The 19,154-nt window shown below is 38.3% G+C and overlaps 1 protein-coding gene across 2 annotated transcripts in view; it reads left to right on the top strand.

The window, feature by feature from the left end:
* PRUNE2 (prune homolog 2 with BCH domain) overlaps window positions 1-19,154 on the top strand; it is a 141,097-nt gene that overhangs the window by 105,305 nt on the left and 16,638 nt on the right. For both annotated transcript variants that reach the window (XM_062017851.1, XM_062017852.1), the window contains 3 exons: window positions 7,743-7,822; window positions 8,736-8,936; window positions 14,124-14,300. In XM_062017851.1, the coding sequence (XP_061873835.1) occupies window positions 7,743-7,822; window positions 8,736-8,936; window positions 14,124-14,300 (458 nt within the window). The remainder of the gene's footprint in view (window positions 1-7,742; window positions 7,823-8,735; window positions 8,937-14,123; window positions 14,301-19,154) is intronic.

Genomic DNA, 19,154 nt, shown 5'->3' with positions numbered 1-19,154 from the left:
TGGCATTGGCACATATGTTTGATTAATAAAGTTTTTTGCTTAGACAAAGCACCACAGATTATTTATTTGTGTTTTCTGATTTGCATTCAGAAAGGGGAATAAAAGTCTCATGCTATGCATAAATTCCAGTTCTTAGTTTACACATTTTTCCTGAACTAATTTGTGATTAAGAGCTCCCAAATAAACAGCAATGCAAACACAATTTAGTGTACTAACATATGGTTGCTAAATGCAACTCTTAGGAGGTTATAAAATGAATCCATTTTTACAAGTCATCTGTATACAGTATGATTATTTTACACACCTCTGAGCTGAAGTAGTGATTGTTTTCTAGTCTCAGATATCTTGGAGTGGACTTCTTCCGATATGCACATTTTCTTGGTATGGGGATGTAGTTGAAGCATAGTCTGTGACTGATACTGACTGAATCCTGCAGTGTGTGTCGCTTTGATTTGTTTCATCATTAATTCTGCTGAATGTAAAAAAGTCACACTGTAGTTCTCTTTTATCTCTGAATAGGCAGCTGTAGAATTTTTGCATTTATTTTCTCAAAGTTTATAGCAAAACACTAATTTTAGGAAATAATTTGGTTTTGAGGTTATATTTAGTGGGTGCATATGCTAATCACAGAATTATGGAATGGTAGGGGTTGGAAGGGACCTTTAGAGATAATCTAGTTCAAGCCCCCTGCCAAAGCAGGTCCACCTAGATCAGATCACACAGGAACACGTCCAGACAGGTTTGTAAAATCTCCAGAGAAGGAGACTCCACACCCTCCCTGGGCAGCCTGTGGCAGGGCTCAATGGATTTCTTCTCATAGTGCACAATAAAGTTGGAGTTTTTGGGACTAATGTTCCTGGCTTCCTTCTCTGTTTCTGCATATTTTCATCAAAGTTTATTCAGACTAAAGCCCAATTTATCAGGTTTTCTTTTTCAAATTTATGCACTAATACATTTCCTGTAGCACCTTCTCTTGGCCATAGACACAGTTGATAATTGAAATATATCCAACAATTTTCTCATTTGGCTTGTAACACATTTCTACCCATGTTACATGGATGATAAGCATCAAAAACTAAACACAGACACTTGAAATTCGGTTCCGTTGTTACTCCATTAGCATTAAAGGTCTCTGAAATGACATATCTCAGTTTCAACAGAGTTATGGAGTTGCATCTATAACCAGAAGAAACATCCTCAGCACAAAGGACGAAATGACTTTATTCTGACTTTTCTGAGCATTCCGAGAAAGGATAGTGATTTCAGAAGGTAGATACCTACTGTTATTTTAAAAGATACCGTTGTAGTAACGGTCTACAAACTTCTCCAGCTTTTTCTGAGCAGAAATGAAATAGCAATTACAAGCCACAGGCTTGGAGTGCTTTTATGTAACCTGTGAAAAAAAAGGGAAAGATGTTCTGTTTGGATAAAAATGCAAACCAGGAAAACAATTTCTGTTCTAAAAATGGAATAAGGTGTCAACTGTTATCATTATCATCATAACAGAATGTGTTTTGCTATTCTTTTATTTGAGGTGGGGTGAATATTGGAGTAGCTACTGAGATGGATGATAGCAAAACACCACTTTTAAGTCATCTATCTGGTGAGATATTTTTGTTTTAAGTTTATGTAAACTTCTGCAGCACAGAATTGTAAACAGAAGAGAAATATACCAATTAATAGAACACTTTGTGTCAACTCTTCCTTGATGTAAATTCCAATTTGTCGAGTGCTTGAAGATTTGCTTTATAAGGCTCTTTACTGTTCTGGGTATGGAAGAATAGCATTCACATTTTGTCCAAAAGAGGGTAGTCATCCTCCAGGTGCTGCAATCGCAGTGTTGTGAGAAACATCAGTAGGTTGCCTCTGGCAACAGGAAGGCCAAAAGTTATACTGTATACTCTGGCATAACACTTAGCCCTGCCTAATCACAAGGACACTTTCAGATGGAGTCCCACTGAGAGTCAGAGGACAGGCTTTACTGGATAAACACCAAGGGCTTTTTCATACCATCCAAGGGAAATACTGTACTGTCGTGTCTAGTTCCTCAAGTTCCCATTTCTCCTTTCCTGGTCTCCGCTGCTGAGGAGGAATGTTAAGTTCCCTTACCTTATTTTTGTACCTAGTTTCACAGTTCATGTGTTCTTCCTCAAAACAGATCCATTTTTCACTACAGCCCAATGGGACGATGAGATGTAAGCAGGACTTTTATTGCATCCTAGACCAAGGTGTACCTGTGAAATATGTGGAATCTGAGACTATGAAAAAAGCCAATGTCTAGTTTCTGAGTAATCTTTTCATTGTACTTCATCAGCCCTCCTACTATTCAGTTCCCAAAACAAGCATGTCTTTATATGCTCTGGAGTGATTTCATCTGTGTCATTCCTTTTACTAAACATGCTTTGTAACTTCATAAAAACCTTCAATATCTTGTGAAAATTTAAGCATAAAAGTATTTCTGTGTATAGCGGGAACATCATGGAAGAGACATGACTTATTCATCTAGGAAAAGTGTTTGGACTCTAAAGCCTGGAAAATTTATGCAATTTAAAGTCCGTCTGGTGAGCAAGTTGTGCTGGGTTGGAGTGGAGGGATTTGCCTTAGAAGGGGGATAGTCACTACTGGATTGATGCTGCTCCTTTTTGCAGGTTGTAGGTGTTTGTTCTGAGCAAGCCATTGAAGAGATTATTTGTTTTAGACTAAAGAAATTAACTTATTGATATGTAATAGCTGCAGAGCAGTTTGGGAAACTGGTGATATATCACATGTGACACCGGGTGAGGCAGCACAGCCCATAGGGATTATGACATATTGCTGTGAATATTCAGAGCTGCTCTTTCCAAAATAGCAGAATGCTGCTGTACCTGGAAAAGTCAGGAAGGATAACTTGTATTCTGAGAAATACTGATTTGAGAGGGCACTAAGAATTATTCAAAGATTATTAATTTATTAAGCTGTAAGAGTGTCTGGACCAAGAAAGAGAAAAGGAAAGGGTTTCAGCCTCCAGCCTCTCTCCTCCTTTAATAAGAATTTTATATCTGACTCTGATCCACCTTTGAGAAACAGGACTTTTTTAGCCACTCCTGAACAACCTGAATTATCAAAGCAAATATGCAGTAACTTGATTCCCAGTGCAGCTGATCCTTGAATGACCGGTCTGTGTATCACATAAAAGAAGTCATTTATGACACAAAAAGCTTATTTGACTTTGACCTCTGTTCTAAGTGAAAGATCCTTTTTTTAATCAATCCAGTAAATCATACCTGATTAGAATGAAGCTTTCTAAAGTAATTTAATTTACTTCTTCAGTAAGGAGTATTCATTGAAAGGGGTGGCGGGGGGAAAGTGTTTTCCTTTGGCCACATCGTTGCACTTGTAAGGAAGGCAAGGAATTTTATAAGCCAGAATTTTTAAAGTGTTGTGTTATCAAAAATCACAACCAAGAAAACTCTCCAAACCAAGTGACAGTTTAGAAAGATTTATTACAGGACTGGATGCAAGAGGGATCTCTCCTCCTAAGGTGCACACCAAGGGACAAAACCACTCTCATTGTATACATGAAGAGAACAAATCTTCATATAAACCTAGTACATATTATAGTATATTGGAAAACTACCTCTGTGCAAGAGTACTGAATTTGGGGAAAGGTCCTTCATAGACGTTTTTAGGGAGGCTTTAGCTCCGTTTGCCCGTATATGGTCACAATTCTCAACTTGGAAAGTTCTGCTGCTGTAACTCAGTTGGCAGAACCAAGATGCCCAGCAGTGACTGGCACTGAAATTGCCCTTTAGCTCACAGACTCGCTTATCTTGTTTGTGAAAAGTTTACACCAAGGGGTCTTTCCTTCCATTCCTTGTATTTTAACTCTGCAAAAGGAATCTGTTCCTCATAAAGACTTGCTTATCTGTCAAACGGGATCTATTCTTCTGTTCTGTGTATCTTTGGTATCATGTAAAGTAGACTGTGAGATGGAAGAGGAGGTAGTTGCTTAACTTAAGTTTCTGCAGTCCATCTTACATTACTAGGATACCTGCTGACAACAGTTGAGAGCGTGTGGACAACCAGAAATTACTGTGCAAGACATGGAAATGCTTGGCATAGCATGCTCTCAAAATCCATCAGAAAATGGGGAGTAATATCTGTAGAAAACACATTTCATTCATATATTGTTCGTTCTCACACCGATGAGGAGTCTGGAGCCACATCTTGAGGTACAATGTCACAGAAGCCATGCTCTGTAACCAGCTTCCTAAACTCAACGAGATTTGAAAGATGCCTGTATTGCCTATTAATTTACGACTGAACAAATATTAAGTATGTACTTTTAAAAATATTAACTTTCACTGAACATTAAGGATATATGTCTGGCAAGGAATATTTTTCTGTTTGGGTTAAGCACAAAGAATCTGTAACAATACAACTAACTCTAAGGTCAGAATCTCTTTTCTATGAGTAGCCTGTTGACTATTTATTTGACCATAAATGAGAACCTGATGCATTTTTTAAAAAAAGGAAACCTAATCTCAGCCAAAAAAATTTCTGAAAGGTGATACTATCTTTGCTATGATTGAAAATACAGTGGATAACCTTGTGTCAGCAATACCTTTGGTAACTGGTCTCGAACTGATTTTTGACTGCTTGCCTTGTCCCAGATCTTTCAGGACTGTTGATTCTTGCTTCCCAAATCTAACTTCCCAAAATGAATTATATGGATTATTGACAATAAAAATGCTGTTCCATGAAAATAAAGTTATTGTCAGACAAATTTTCATACTGTTTACTTGTGGAAGGTGGTTTTTTAGTATATTTCCTGTAACAGTAGATGTATTTCAGCAGAAATTAAAACAAAAGCATATGAAACACATTTATATTTCAATTCCCAGAAATCTACCATTCTTGTAAACACTGTAATATGAAATTCTGGTTTAAGTCAGCTGTATGTAGAGGTCCCACTGAAAGCAGAAAAGCATTTGAAATTTATGTAATGAAAGTGTTAAGAGATTGTAGAGAAAGCAGTGATGCCAGCTCCAAATACCTACACATATTCTTTTTTTAACAGTTGCCACAGGGAGAAAAGCAATCTTGTGGTAATCCTAGAAATGACATGACTTAGGATAATTCTGTCCCAGGCATTGCAAAATGTCTAGACAACTCCCAGAGCTCTGAATTAATTACTTGTGGGAAATGTTGGGATTTTTTTTTTTAGATGAGAATTGTTGTGGTCTCTATTTCTGTAACAACAGAATATATAAAACTCAGGCATGTTATTATCATACAGAGAAGATGATCATTCTTTTCAAAGTTTTTTATAGACATAGTGTGGAGAATACTGACTCTTCTTAATATAGAAAGCCTGAAAATTTCCTGGCCTTGTCTAGCTTACTTTTCACATAACTTGAAAGAGAAGCAGTTCCTCTCAAATGATTTCTTGCAGTAATTTATGAAGCTTCTTCAGCAAGAAATTGTCATGTAGTGTGATGAGGCTGTAAGAGATTTTTTTAATGAGTGGTTTATATGTTTGTATTAAAATGCTGTTATGTCCAGCCAAACTACACATCCTTGAGTATCCATTAGTTGTTAGGTGACTGCTGCTGAGCTGCTTTAATCTGAGAACTTTTCGTAGCTTTGTGTTTGGAAAGGTTAATAAAACCCCAAATAAAATCTTAATCTGAATTTAAAATGGATTAGAATTATTCATCCTCCCCACCCACTGTTTGCACTAATATAGTTCTTTACCTTACCTGGCTGTTACTTACAGTACTTTATTAGAATTCAGCTTTGTCCTTGCTGATTTTGGATGAATAAATTGAACTTCATGACACATATTTTACTATGAATTGAACAGATACCAAAGAAAGCCAAAGATTCTGATGACTTATTCATATTTTCTAAATGAATTGTTATGGTATTCTGTGTTTCAGTTTTCTGTACAGCCTCTGCACAGAGATGATGCTACAGAGCAGAAGAGATGAAAATGGTACATTACAGACAATTTGTGCCATCCATTTTATTCAGGAGCAGGATATTTTCATCAAATTTCTTTACGGTTCTGTTGTATATCCAAACAGAAAGAATGTTTCAGGCCTTATTTGGCAGTAATGAAACATATTGCAGAATATGATGTATTTTGTAGAACACATTAAGCAGTTAATCTGTGTATTTCTGAAAGATGTCTTGTACAGTATGTGGGGATAAACCTAGTAGAATTACCAAGAGACTAAAATTATTGGGAGATGAGGCCTGATCATAAATTCAACAGGACAGACATGCTTGACCCTAGCTTTATGTTGTCTGTATTCTCTGTGCCATCACAGGAAAAGTGAGAGTTCCCTAATTTACCCATCTGTATTAGGAATGTGATGATACGGGGCTTGAGGTAAAGATATTTAGTAACTTTTAAGCACAGTGAAGCCTTTGACTCACTTATAGGGAGTCCTACCTGTAGACATTTGTGTATAAGAAATTAAAAAGGAATCATCGAAACTATACTCATACTCTGATGCAATGATTAGTTGGAAGAATCTTACCTGCAAAACAGAAATAATGAGGATAGTCCTCATGGGGAAAGCATGGGTAGCGAGAAGCTGCAGGAGCAACATGCCAAGCCTGTTTGGAGCCATTCACCCAAATCATTCAGAACAGACCTAGCTGATGCTGTGGCACAGGGAAAGGTACCTTGCTTGATCTTATTACAGCTCTGTTAATCGAAGGGTAAAAACTATCTGGTTTTCAACTTTTGTGGGAAAAAAATATTTAAAAAAAAATACTTTGGAACAGGAATGTTGAAAATAAATGCTATAATGATTTTGATAATTTATTTTTGAATTGTACACTTTACTGCAGATAGATTGGAAGCTGTCAGAATTGTCCCAAAAAAGTAAAATGTTTTTTCCTATCTGCTGCTGAATGTTCCTCACAGCAAGCATTTCATAGAATACTTGAGTAGAATATAGACATGAAAACAGTTCAAGTAAATTTGCTTTGAGCATTCAAACAGCATGATTGCTATTTTCACAACCTAATGCCTTTTACTTGTCTAATGTAGGTATATTAAATGTGATTTCTTAGTACCTTCCTGAAAGTGGAGTCTAGGTAGGATGTTTTGCAATATTTTAGTCTTTGAAAATCTGCAATGTAATTTCAGTTCTCACTTTTGTGCTGTCTATAGCCTTTCAATGCAGGACATCAGCTGTTTCAGTATGACCAAATGGTTGATTTGGATCAAAACAGTTGTAAAGTACAAAATTATATCAAAAGAATGAGAAAACTCACTCACAATCTCATTTTTGCTGTACAAATCTCATTTTTACTGTATGTACAGCAATGAAAATACCAAAACGCAACTCTTACCTGAGTTTGCAGTTTGCAAACAGTAGCAGAAGCTCCCTGCTATGATATGTCTGGTTTGCTGGATGACAAAAGTCCAACTTCATTTGTATAAAATGAGAAATGTTGTTTGCCAGCCTCTTATTATTGAATGCTGTGTTTTGCTTGAAGTAAAAGGGGCTGTATGTGATCTGAAGTCTCCAAAGACGATACAAAAGTATGCATATATAAGGGGTAAGAATGGCACAGTAGAATGACAACAACTGTGTTCATTTCTCACATCAATTTGCAATCACACTTATGAACTGGCTATGTTAAGTTATGTTTCAATGCTCTATGAGGTCACATGAGCTATTTGATAGCAAGGTCAACTTGTGCATATCTTTTAAGATTTTGCTTTGTATTTTACCTCTCAGGTTGGTACAAGAGGATGTGGGAATGGATATCCCCTTTGCTGAGGGTGTACTAAGCCCCAGTTCTACAGAGATGAGACCTGGTGAGAGAAGCTCATGCTCACTTTCTTAATTATATCTTATTCCTTTGGCATATAATTATGCAGTGAAAAGGATGTTTCAGTGTTAAAAAGAAAAAGTGTTAAGTTCACTTTATTTAGTAAATTTTTGTCTTCACTTGAGAACTGATAATTGTGGTGTGGTTTTCTCTTGTGCATTGCTGTCATCAGTCATGTAGTCCTTGTGAAGCCTAAGTAGTCTCTGTTGTTTATTTTATGTTTGTGTGCTGTCTGAGTGAGCTCAGTGTTACAGTACCTCAGACTAAACAGCTTGCAATGTGCCACACAATACAGAGACAAGGGGCAAAGCCATATCTAGCTTTTGTGTTGCCGAAGGCTACTTTTATTTAAGACTAATTAAGACACTCAGAGGTATTTTTGCTTCTTCTGTTGTATGGAATAAGATACTGTATAGTTAAAATTGAAGATATAGCTGGATGAGGCCTTCTGTGAACAGCTATGAAAGTTTACAACGGATTATTTTTTCCAGAATACAGCAATACTTTGATTTAGAATTCAAATGTTTTGTGCATTGCTCTTTACATTCTTAAACTGTGCAGAGAGGCTGGACTAGATGATCTTGCAAGATCACTTCCAACCCTTAAGATTCTGTGATTCTGTGAGTCAGAGTATGTACCACACTTGATTTTCCTGTGATCATAGCAAAAAAGTGAATCTGGATTTTCACAATTTAAGATCTCCCAGTTACATCTGCCATCCTGTAGATGTTTTACTTCATTAATCATTAATGTTGATATTTTTTATTTTATGTTAGGTGGTCTTAAATGGCTTAGTTTTGCTAAAATTGATCTGTCCCAGTGTGTTTGGAGGTGATTATTAAGTATCTGGGAGATGAATTGTAAGCAGAGGAGACATTGTTCTTTTCCTCTTTTTTCAGAACCTCCCAATTCTCTTGATCTTAATGGTTCGCATCCCAGAAGGATAAAGCTCACTGCTCCAAATATCAATCTTTCTTTGGACCAGAGTGAAGGGTCTGTACTTTCTGATGATAATTTGGATACACCAGATGAAATTGACATCAATGTAGATGACCTTGACACTCCTGATGAAGCAGACTCTCTTGAATATGCTGGACAAGGTAATGTCCTGGATTGTAAATGTAGAGTTCATGTCTGCTTCTTTCTTTATGAGTTGCATGATCGGTCGCATGTCTGTCAGCATACGAACACGGTTAAAACATTTGAGAGTTATTGCCATGTGTCCAGGTATTTTTACTGTCTACTGGTTTTGAGCCTTTCTTCCAGTGTGTAAAGTAATAAATTTCTAGTTCTGCAGAGTGCAGAAAGACATAGCACAACTGATCAAATGAAATAAGAAGAGCTACGTAGGGAGAATCAAATTTCAAGTCATGTCTTTGTCCACTACCATAACACTTGTCTGGAAAGATTTGTTCAAGGAGAATGTGGCTGCTTTCTGTTGTAGAGAGTGCCATAGCTAACTGTACCTTCATGCAGCTCTGGCCAGCTCTGGATTGCAGTTACATCGGTAGTACTTAGGGATATAGCCTTGTGCAAAATGTGTTGACTGACACTAGCTGCACCAAACAGCTTGCAGTGTATAAATGAAGCAGACACAGCATGGTGTCAGACACAGCGTGCTTCAGTGTTGTGAGTGAAGTCTTTTTTTACTGAAAATAGTATTTTTAAATTCCTGTCTATGGTTGGAAAGCAGGTATGTGGAAGGTATGTGCATGGCATGATAAAGCTAGCTCAAGTGATGGAACAGCAGAATTCCTCATTCCACTGATTTAAACACGCTTTCTCAGCAGGTGTGGTTGTACAGTATAGATACACCCTGAGGTGTGCAATGGATTCTTCACTCTTCCTTCATATATAAGTAATTTTCTCTTATATGGTATAGAAATGTTTTACAGTCTTACTCAATTACTCCCTTGAATTAAATAGGATGTTAGCACTCATTCCTTCTCAATACCTTAAGAAACACTCACTTTAAGAACTGTATTCTCTAGTGTAGGTACATGAAGATCCTAAGCTCTTTGAGAGGAAAATGAGTGTGACCATTTTACAATCTACAACAGACAGAAAATTTTTAAATGAGTCAATGTAATCTGAATTTTTGCCTTGCATTTAAATTCTCTATTGCTAATGAGGTCACTATAATTTTAAAACTGTATGCTCTTTTGAGCATACAAGAACAGTTGCATCAATTTAAGTGATATTGCCAAAGAGGCATTACTGTGTACTCAATCATGCATGAGCATCTCTAATGTCATTTCTCATTAGAAGGCTGATTTCCTCATGGGTAGATGCAGTGCATAGTGATGAGTTGCTTGATGGATAGAGTATTTTATAGCAAAGCTTAAAACAGACACACACACGCACATGTGCTCACACCAAAGCAGCCTGTATTTGCAATTTTAGGCTGTTGAGACTACTATGTGAGGGCAAAATTGTCTGTCTGCAGTGCAACAGATTTTGCCTTTAAGCCCTCCAGTAAATAAATTCAACTCCAGTGATTTTGGTGGAAGTTGTATTTATAGCAAGCATTTCTCGACAGCTTTTTTTTGCTGTCTTCTATATGTGCTGATTTGTTCACCTGTTGAAGTTGGACCACTTTCCCCAAAATCCTAAGTGAGGAAGAACTCACGGTACTTGTTTTTTTAATGACGTTTTTATAGCTGTGTAGTTTGATTTTATACACAATCAGCAAAATGTCCTGTACCTAGGTGTGCCAGGAAAAGAGAGCATAAAAGGAGGAAATTCACATTGTATCAAAATAAGCAGACAATAAAAAAAGTGAGCTATATATTTAATGAATATTGTAACTGTGAGGATAGTCATAAGAACTAGTGCAGAATGATTTATTAGCCTGGTAAACAGCCTTTGGTATCTTTGTGCTTCTGTCACTCTCTACTGTTAACTAGTATGCACTGTGCTGTTACCGGCACATTCAGTCTCCCACAGATCAGTGTTTCTAGACTACTGTGTCAAACCCAGGGAAGTAAATGCTGAGAAGACAAGCTGTTGAGACTGTAGGAAATGGTGGGTTTTTAGCTTGTCAAGCTCAGACTGTTGAAGGTCTGTTTGAACTACAAAAGGCAACTGAGAAAAGCGAGACTATTGTCACAACTCAGGGGTTCACCTCATCATTGGAAAGCTGCAGGCTCTGTAATGCAAGAAATGCTGAAACCTATTTGTTTAAAAGAATGATGAAGAAGAATCATCATAACTACAATTCGCAAGAAAATAGATGAGAGCAGACATATTGAAGTACTTGTCTTAGACTAGCACCTGCCTTGTTTAGGGGTTGGTCAATATCAGTTTCACAAGCTTTTTTTTTGTTGCTAATACCTTACATTTAAACATTCTCTTTCAGAACCTGATCTTGGTTCTGAAATGTTCTTTTTATGATTATTATGTTAGATGACATTAAAATTACACTTCTGAAAACTCTACAGGCATATAGGTGAAGGCCTCCCTTAAATCAGCATTATTTGCAAAGTAAAAGAGTGTTTATTAACTGCAGATGTTTCTTTCCTTTCTGAATTTCACACTGGTGCATCTTTCTCTGCCAAGTCTACACTCCAGGCAGTGAAGCATAGCCACTCTATCAGGAAGAGGCAATATTGTACTATCAAAAAATGATTAGCCAGTCCCAGCGTCACAATTTTTATCAGGATCTCTTTTCATCATTTGCAGTTTCACTAAGAATAAATTTTTTAAAATCAGATCCCAAACGTTTCAATGTTAGTCTGCCAGTTACCTAGCCCAGCTTCTTTTCACTAAAACCAATTCTGACAGCTACAGTTGTCTCCCTCAGCAATTCTTTTCCTAGCCTCTGAGGAACTAACTGACTAAGTTTTCCTAGGCAGTTCTGATAATCTCATCTATCTATTCTGACAGTATCCGAGCTGCATAATACCCTCCCATGCAGACCCTGTATCCTTAGAGGAATGGACCACCCTGTGACGGCCTGCCAAAGTTTGCATAGCTTAAATTCATGCATGCGGTTTTCATATTGTTTTTCATGGTATCTTTATAAAATTAATATCATACAAAGCCACGTTAAGATATCTAGGTTTGGAGGGAGTGGAGTTACCCTTTTTATATGTTCCTAGTGCTGCAGAATATGTGATATTTCAAAACTGAATGCTAAGTCTGTTATTAAGCATCATGAGCATTACATCCTGAGAGGACATATTTCAGTTCCACAATATATAATATACTGAACAGCAATGATTAAACCAGTTTGAAATAAAATACTTGAATAGACTGCAAAAGGTGGCTTTTTTCTTTTTCCCAACCTTTGATTTGGTCAAACTCCCTTTATTTGCAATTCCTAAGGAAACAAGACTTATGTGGTCACATTGTATATGCACACATGTGTGTTTCTTGATCTTCTATCCCTGTTTTGACCATTAATGCAATTTAGTTGAAGATTTTTTAAACTTATTGGCTAGTGAGGTAAGGGTGAAATATTACTGCTTTCCTGCAAGACTCCAGCAGGTAAGATTAGGTTAAAACCAAAAATTGACTATAAACTCAGCTTTTAGTACACATGGGAGAATCTACCTCAGAGAAGGAGACCTTCTGCAAGTATTATGGTGTAAGAATACTTTGTAATAGAGACAGAAAATACAAGACAGGTGGCAGTAGAAATTGAGATTTTGTCAGTGCCACTGTAACAACAAATGTGTGCTCAATCTAGTATTGTATTTTTTTTAAAAAAATTCTAAATTTGGTTGTGTGTTTGAGGAGCTTGATATTCCTAACAAGTGTATTGGAATCATTGATAGGATTTAATACATAAATCAGTTTACAAATTAATAATCAGTACATGTATGTGGATAGATTCATAGTTTCTATGTATGTAGATAATATGTAGTACATACACAGTATGCTGTCTTATTCTTGATTTCATAAAGATAATTGATTTTATTCTTTTGGAGAACTGGTATGTTTTAAGGATCATATACTTCCATTTCTACTTGAACTACTTGAGTAGTTCAAGAAGTGGCATTAATCAAAGAGGAATCCAAAGACATATCAATATATAGAAAGGTTTGAGAATTTCTGTAAAACATTTTGTTGATTATTTCTTCTTATAAATTAAAATCACTTCTTTCAGTGTACTCTTAACTCTCATAGGTCTCTTTGGTATTTTCAGATACAGTATCTGATGAACTTTTTATGTACACACACATATGTCACTGTGTCTCCCTATCTGTTTGTTTACTGTTACCTTCCCTATTGATTTACATGGTCAAATTCTGCTCTTATTTGTTACTGCAGAGCCAGAGTAATTCTTGTTTACTTCAAACACGTGTGATGCATAAAATGTACAGAATCTTTTGTTTTAACAATAACTGAAGAAGGAATGAAATAATTGCAACTATGCAAAGAATTACCCTTTGTGTCACTTCTCTGTAACCATCCAGTTTGAAAATCTGGAATGCAATTAGATTTATTGTTAAGAGCCATCTCATCAGTGTGCAATGGAAATGTAGCTTTTCTCAAACTAAGAGTACTCAGCAGAGAGAACGTGCTATGAGACTTCATAGTCTCTAGTTGGCCCTGCAGTTCATTTGTTGTGGTGACTGTGGATTGCATGTACCTGACTGCTCTGTGCTTCACATCTGGGAAGAAACTGGTACTTAAGCTCAACCAAAAGGCCTTGGGAGAGGAGTGAATTAGTCAGCATTATCTTATGACCAAAGCAGAGAAAGATGAGCCTCCTTCACCTTTTCTGCTGTCAGATGTGAAGAGTTTGGAGGCAAACTGGGAAAAAGTTGAGAAGCTGTTATCTCCGCTGTAATTCCTCTCTAGCGCGGAAGCATCTCTGTATTCACTTTTAGTTCCTTAATTTATTTTTTAGTAGAGTTCTTATACCTTCAACACAAAGACTATTTTTATCATCTACAGTGCAGTATCTCTTGCAAGCATCTGGTTAGTTTTACTAACAGAATGAAAAAATGCAAAAATCCCTTGGCAGTATGCTACATAGTAATAATTGCTGTTGTTCTTTTTATGTTCATAGTGATTAAAAGGTTTTTAAAGTGGAAACAATTATTTGCTGACTTTTAGATGACCAAATTCTGTGCAGAGTGTATACATATATATACACTGATGTATACAAATATATATACACACTGGTATTTATCTATATCTATATATCTATACACATCAGTGCAGATTATTCAGGATGGTGCTATAGAAATCCAGTTGGGTTCAGTCATTCATTTAAAATGTATGTAAGATTTAGAGGTTTTATAGGAATATGTATTATATACAATTTTATTTTTCAGAAGAGCAGAGTGCTACTAAGGATGCTTCTCAGGAGGAGTCTGAATCAATTCCAGAGTACACAGCCGAAGAAGAGCGAGAGGACAACAGATTGTGGAGAACTGTGGTTATTGGAGAGCAAGAACAAAGAATTGATATGAAAGTCATTGAACCTTACAAAAAGGTCATTTCACATGGAGGTAGGAGAACCTTGAACACATTTTTTACACTTATGTAAAGAATTAATCCTTTATTGAACGTGACACATTTCTATTTTAGTTCAGTTATCATACTGGCAAGGAGAGATTGAGTTAATTTTTCAATCATGGCTGAAATCAACCTGGCTTCCAATTCAATGTGGCAATGACTAACGAGTATTTTAAGTACAAAGGAATTTCAGGAGCAGCAAATAAACTGACATACACGTGTCAGTAGCAATCTGACAACTATAGGTTAAAATTGTTTAGGAGTAAGGAAAAAACCTTCATCCTACAGAAAAATGTTTTGAAAACTTTGTTCTGTGTATTTTGGCAAAAACTTTTGAATAAGGAAATATAGTGCTGTGTGATTTACCAAATGATGTATGAGGGTGCACAGATCTAAACAAGTAGTATTACAAAACTAAAAAACATATACAGTTTTCCCTGGGGCTTCCATTCGTCTGGCTAGGCTGCTTATGTTATTTTTTTCTTTCATTTCTAGTTATCAGCAGATTGCATTTTATCAGTCACTGTTTCATGTGTTTTTCATAGAATTTGTTTATCAAATAGGATATCAATAAAAACATTAAAAGTACAAAAATGACCACATATTCTTGCCTTGTTGTCTGCTTCATTCATCTACTCCTTAACCTCCTTGAGAATTTGTAGTACCTTTCTGTATTAATTTATTCAAAGAGGTAAATATTACTATAGGTATTGTAGGAAGAAAGATGAAACAAAACCTTTTAAGTGCTTTTTTTCCTTAGTATCTCAGATTTAGACTATTTTTGGCTTCTGTATGTTTGGGGGACACTTTTTGATGGCTGATAAATGTGGTATTAGGCATTGAGTTGTTTTATTCCTTGAAAAACTGAGGCAGATGACTTGGCATGTCAGAGGCAAGACTTGGGAGTTTATATGAGGATGCTTCTGTCACAGTGTTGCTTATTTAAAGGTAAACTGTTGTTTCCAGTATATTTTCAGTGTTAAGTCTGGTAAAAGTGACATAAATAAATTGTGGTTAACTATATTATCTGAGGATGTGGTCTTCAAGTTTGCGCATTTACATTAAAAGCAGCTAAATGCTAGCCTACAGATATTCAGAGTGGCCAGTGTGCAGAAGGTTTAGACAGAAGTAATAAAGACATTTAAATCTCTGAGCCTTTTCCCACTATAACAACACCATCAAAGATTTAGGAGTGTGATGACACCTCAGGTACAGTTTAGCATACAGATGCAGATGTTGTAATTTAGGAAACAAAATATTTTGAGGTGTTGCTGATGGTGTTTTATTTATATGGATTTTGTATGCTGTAAACTAGTGTAGGTACATTTGTGGTGAAAACTGTCATGTACAGTTCTTACTAGATGCTGATACATTTCTTGTCATATTTTCTTATCATTATGTCTTACATATTCTTACTAGATACATTTATACCAGCTTTTATGAACAATAAATGTCAGTCTATTTTAGTGCTCTTAATTGAACATTGCATGGCTGTTGAACAAGGACTGGTTCCAGTGGCAGACATAGTTATCAATGGGACTCTAGGTCATTCAGCCACACTCCCAATGTGAAATAATCAGGATTTAAATTTTAAGTATTTGACATCTTTTATTGGATCATTCAAACCTAAGATAAAGAGTAATTACATTCCCTTTACTTTTGAACAGGTACTGGTGAGTAAAAAAGAAACATAAAAGAAACATAAAAGAAATGTTGTAATATGTAACAGTAAGTTTGATCCCACCACTGTCTAAATTGGGAATTTTGCCTGAAATCTAGCCATATCAAATTGAATTAAGGACTGGATTAACTTTTGTGTTTGTGAAGTGGGAGGCTGAAAATGTGGGAACAAAGTCATTTTGGTACACAGGTCATGGGAAAACTTTGGACAATTTGACGGTTTCTACATTATTTCTGTGTGATATCAGAGTGCTGAGAGAGCTGGCTGATGCAATTGCTAAGCCTCTCTCTATCATTTTTGAACAATCATGGAGGACAGGTGAAGTGTCTGAGGACTGGAGAAAGACCAATGTCATGCCAGTCTACAAAAAGGGCAAGAAAAATGACCCAGGAAACTACAGGCTGGTCAGCCTCACCTCCATTCCTGGAAAAGTGATGGAACAACGCATCCTGAATGTCATCACTAAATATATGAAGGAAAAGATGGTTATCAGGGGGAGTCAACATCGATTCACCAAGGAGAAACCCTGTTTGACCAACCTGAGAGCCTTCTATGAGTGCATAACCAGATGGCTAGATGAGGGGAGAGCAGCGGATGTCATCTACCTTGACTTCAGCAAGGCTTTTGACACTGTCTCCCATAACATCCTCATCAGAAAGCTCAGGCAGTGTGGCTTGGATGAGTGGATGGAGAGATGGATCAAGAGCTGGCTGAATGACAGAGCCCAGAGGGTGGTGATCAATGGCACAGAATCGAATTGGAGGCCTGTGGCCAGTGGAGTTCCACAGGGATGGGTTCTGGGGCTAGTCTTGTTCAACGTCTTCATCAGCAACCTGGATGAGGGGACAGGGTGTACCCTCAGCAAGTTGGCTGATGACACCAAACTGGGAGGACTGGCCAATTCCCCAGAAGGCTGTGCTGCCATTCAGCGGGATCTCAGTCGGCTTGAGAGCTGGGCAGAGAGGAACCTCATGAACTTCAACAAGGACAAGTGCAGAGTCCTGCATCTGGAGAGGAACAACCCCATGCACCAGTACAGGCTGGGGATTGAAGAGCAGTTCTGCAGAGAGAGACCTGGGAATCCTGATTGATAATAAACTAACGATGAGCCAGCAAAGTGCCCTCATGGACATGAAGGCCAATGGCATCCTAGGATGCATCAAGAAGAGTGTAGCCAGCAGGTCAAGGGAGGTTCTTCTCCCTCTCTACTCTGCCCTGGTGAGGCCTCATCTGGAGTCCTGTGTCCAGTTCTGGGCTCCTCAGCTCAAGAGGGACAGGGAAGTGCTGGAGAGAGTCCAGCACAGGGCCACCAAGATGATGAGGGGTATGGAACATCTTTCTCATGAGGAAAGGCTGTGGGAACTGGGGCTGTTTAGTCTGGAGAAGAGGAGACTGAGGGGAGATCTTATTAACATTTATAAATATCTAAAGGGTGGGTGTCAGGAGGTTGGGACATCCCTTTTTTCTATAGTAGATAGTAATAGGACAAGGGGTAATGGGATGAAGCTGGAACACAAAAAGTTCCACTTAAACATAAGAAAAAACTATTTCACTGTGAGGGTGAGTGAGCAGTGGCACAGGCTGCCCAGAGGGGTTGTGGAGTCTCCTTCCTTGGAGGTCTTCAAGACCTGTCTGGACATGTTCCTATGTGACCTGATCTAGGTGACCCTGCTTCTGCAGGGGGGATTGGACTAGATGATCTCTAAAGGTCCCTTCCAGCCTCTACCATTCTATGATTCTATATTCCCTTTGGCAATACTTTAGTAACTTTGGAGTGCTTTAAAGGCCAACAATCTTTCTAACCTTGAGATTAAAACCATATTCTTGCTAAAACTAGTTAATTAGAAATCAAGTCAAGCATCTCTGGATGATTCAATGATCTACTGAACATTTCTCCCTGCTGTTCTGGTTTAGCAAGGAGCAGCTTTTGGCTTAGTAACAGGGGGAGTGGGTTGCAGTGAAGACCCGGTAAAGAGTTTGCGGACTCTCCCCCGGCTCCTGGGTTCACACCCACCTCCGGCCCGGCTGGGCCAATCTGGCGCCTCTGCCATCACTGTTTAGGGGACGGGAATTCGGAATGCGAGGCAGGAGGTGTAAGAGTGATACAAGATGGAGGCGACCACGTGGACCCTTCAGCCAGAGAAGGAGGAAGGAAGGAGAAGCAATAGACCAGAGACTCCTCTGCAAGCCGTGGCGAGAATGCAAGCTGTGCCCCTGCAACCTATGGAGATCCGTGGCAGGACTGAGAGCCACCAGCAGCTCCATGTGAGTGAGCCCGGACGGGCGAGGGACTGTGTGGGGAGACGGCCATGGCCCAGGCTGTGCTGGAGAGCCTGCACGCCGCAGAGCAGCCCCACACGAGAAGCAGAGAGGAGCTGCAGCCTTTGGAATGGGTGCACGTCAGAGCAGCCCGTGCAGGGCTGCCGTGTGTGTGAGTCACCCCACGGACTCGCAGGGAGGACTGGTGTGGAGTTCACCCGTCCTGAGGAGGGACAAACGCAGAAGCTATCGGGAACAGACTAACTGAAACCCCCACTGCCTGCCCCCCGAACCGTTCAGGGGGGGACAGGGTAAAAACCCCGGGATCAGGGCTCTGAGCCCGGGAAGAGGGGAGGGGTGGCAAGAAGGTGTTCTTAAAAAGGCTGGTTGGACTCTTCATTGATGTATTACTCTGTGTTGTTTCATTTTGGTTATGTTTTGGGTTTTTGGGGGTATGTTTTAGTTGTTGTATTAAATTGTTTGTCTGTTTTCTTCCCCAAACCGAGTGGCCTGGTCTGTTTTGTCCTGAACCTTAAGCGGCAATTAAGCTCTCCCTGCCCTTGAGCAATTCTCAGCCTCTTGGTACTCGTGGTCTTTTGTTCCCTGATGGGCCTAAACCATGACACCTGCCAAATGGCAGATAGCACCAAATGCCAAATGTAGGTGGCAGACAAAGAGTAGGAAGGGGGAGAGTAGGCTTGGCAGTCTAGTGGAGAAACTTTAGAAACCTGTCTAAAGAGACACAAAGGCACAGATTGAGAATTTGGGCAAATGGCATTTACTAGCTTCCAGTGATGACTTAAACAATACTTCTCCCTTGAGTGAATGTTCTGTGTCTAAAAACATGTATAATATTAGATTTATCTGTTGTTTTTTGCTCAGTGTGCTGTGAGGTGGCATCGCACAA

The sequence above is a fragment of the Colius striatus genome, chromosome Z, assembly GCF_028858725.1.
Source record: "Colius striatus isolate bColStr4 chromosome Z, bColStr4.1.hap1, whole genome shotgun sequence".
In the NCBI taxonomy this organism is placed as follows: Eukaryota; Metazoa; Chordata; class Aves; order Coliiformes; family Coliidae; genus Colius; species Colius striatus.
The sequence above is the reverse complement of the archived record's forward strand: the minus strand, read 5'-3'. Positions and strand labels throughout refer to the sequence as shown.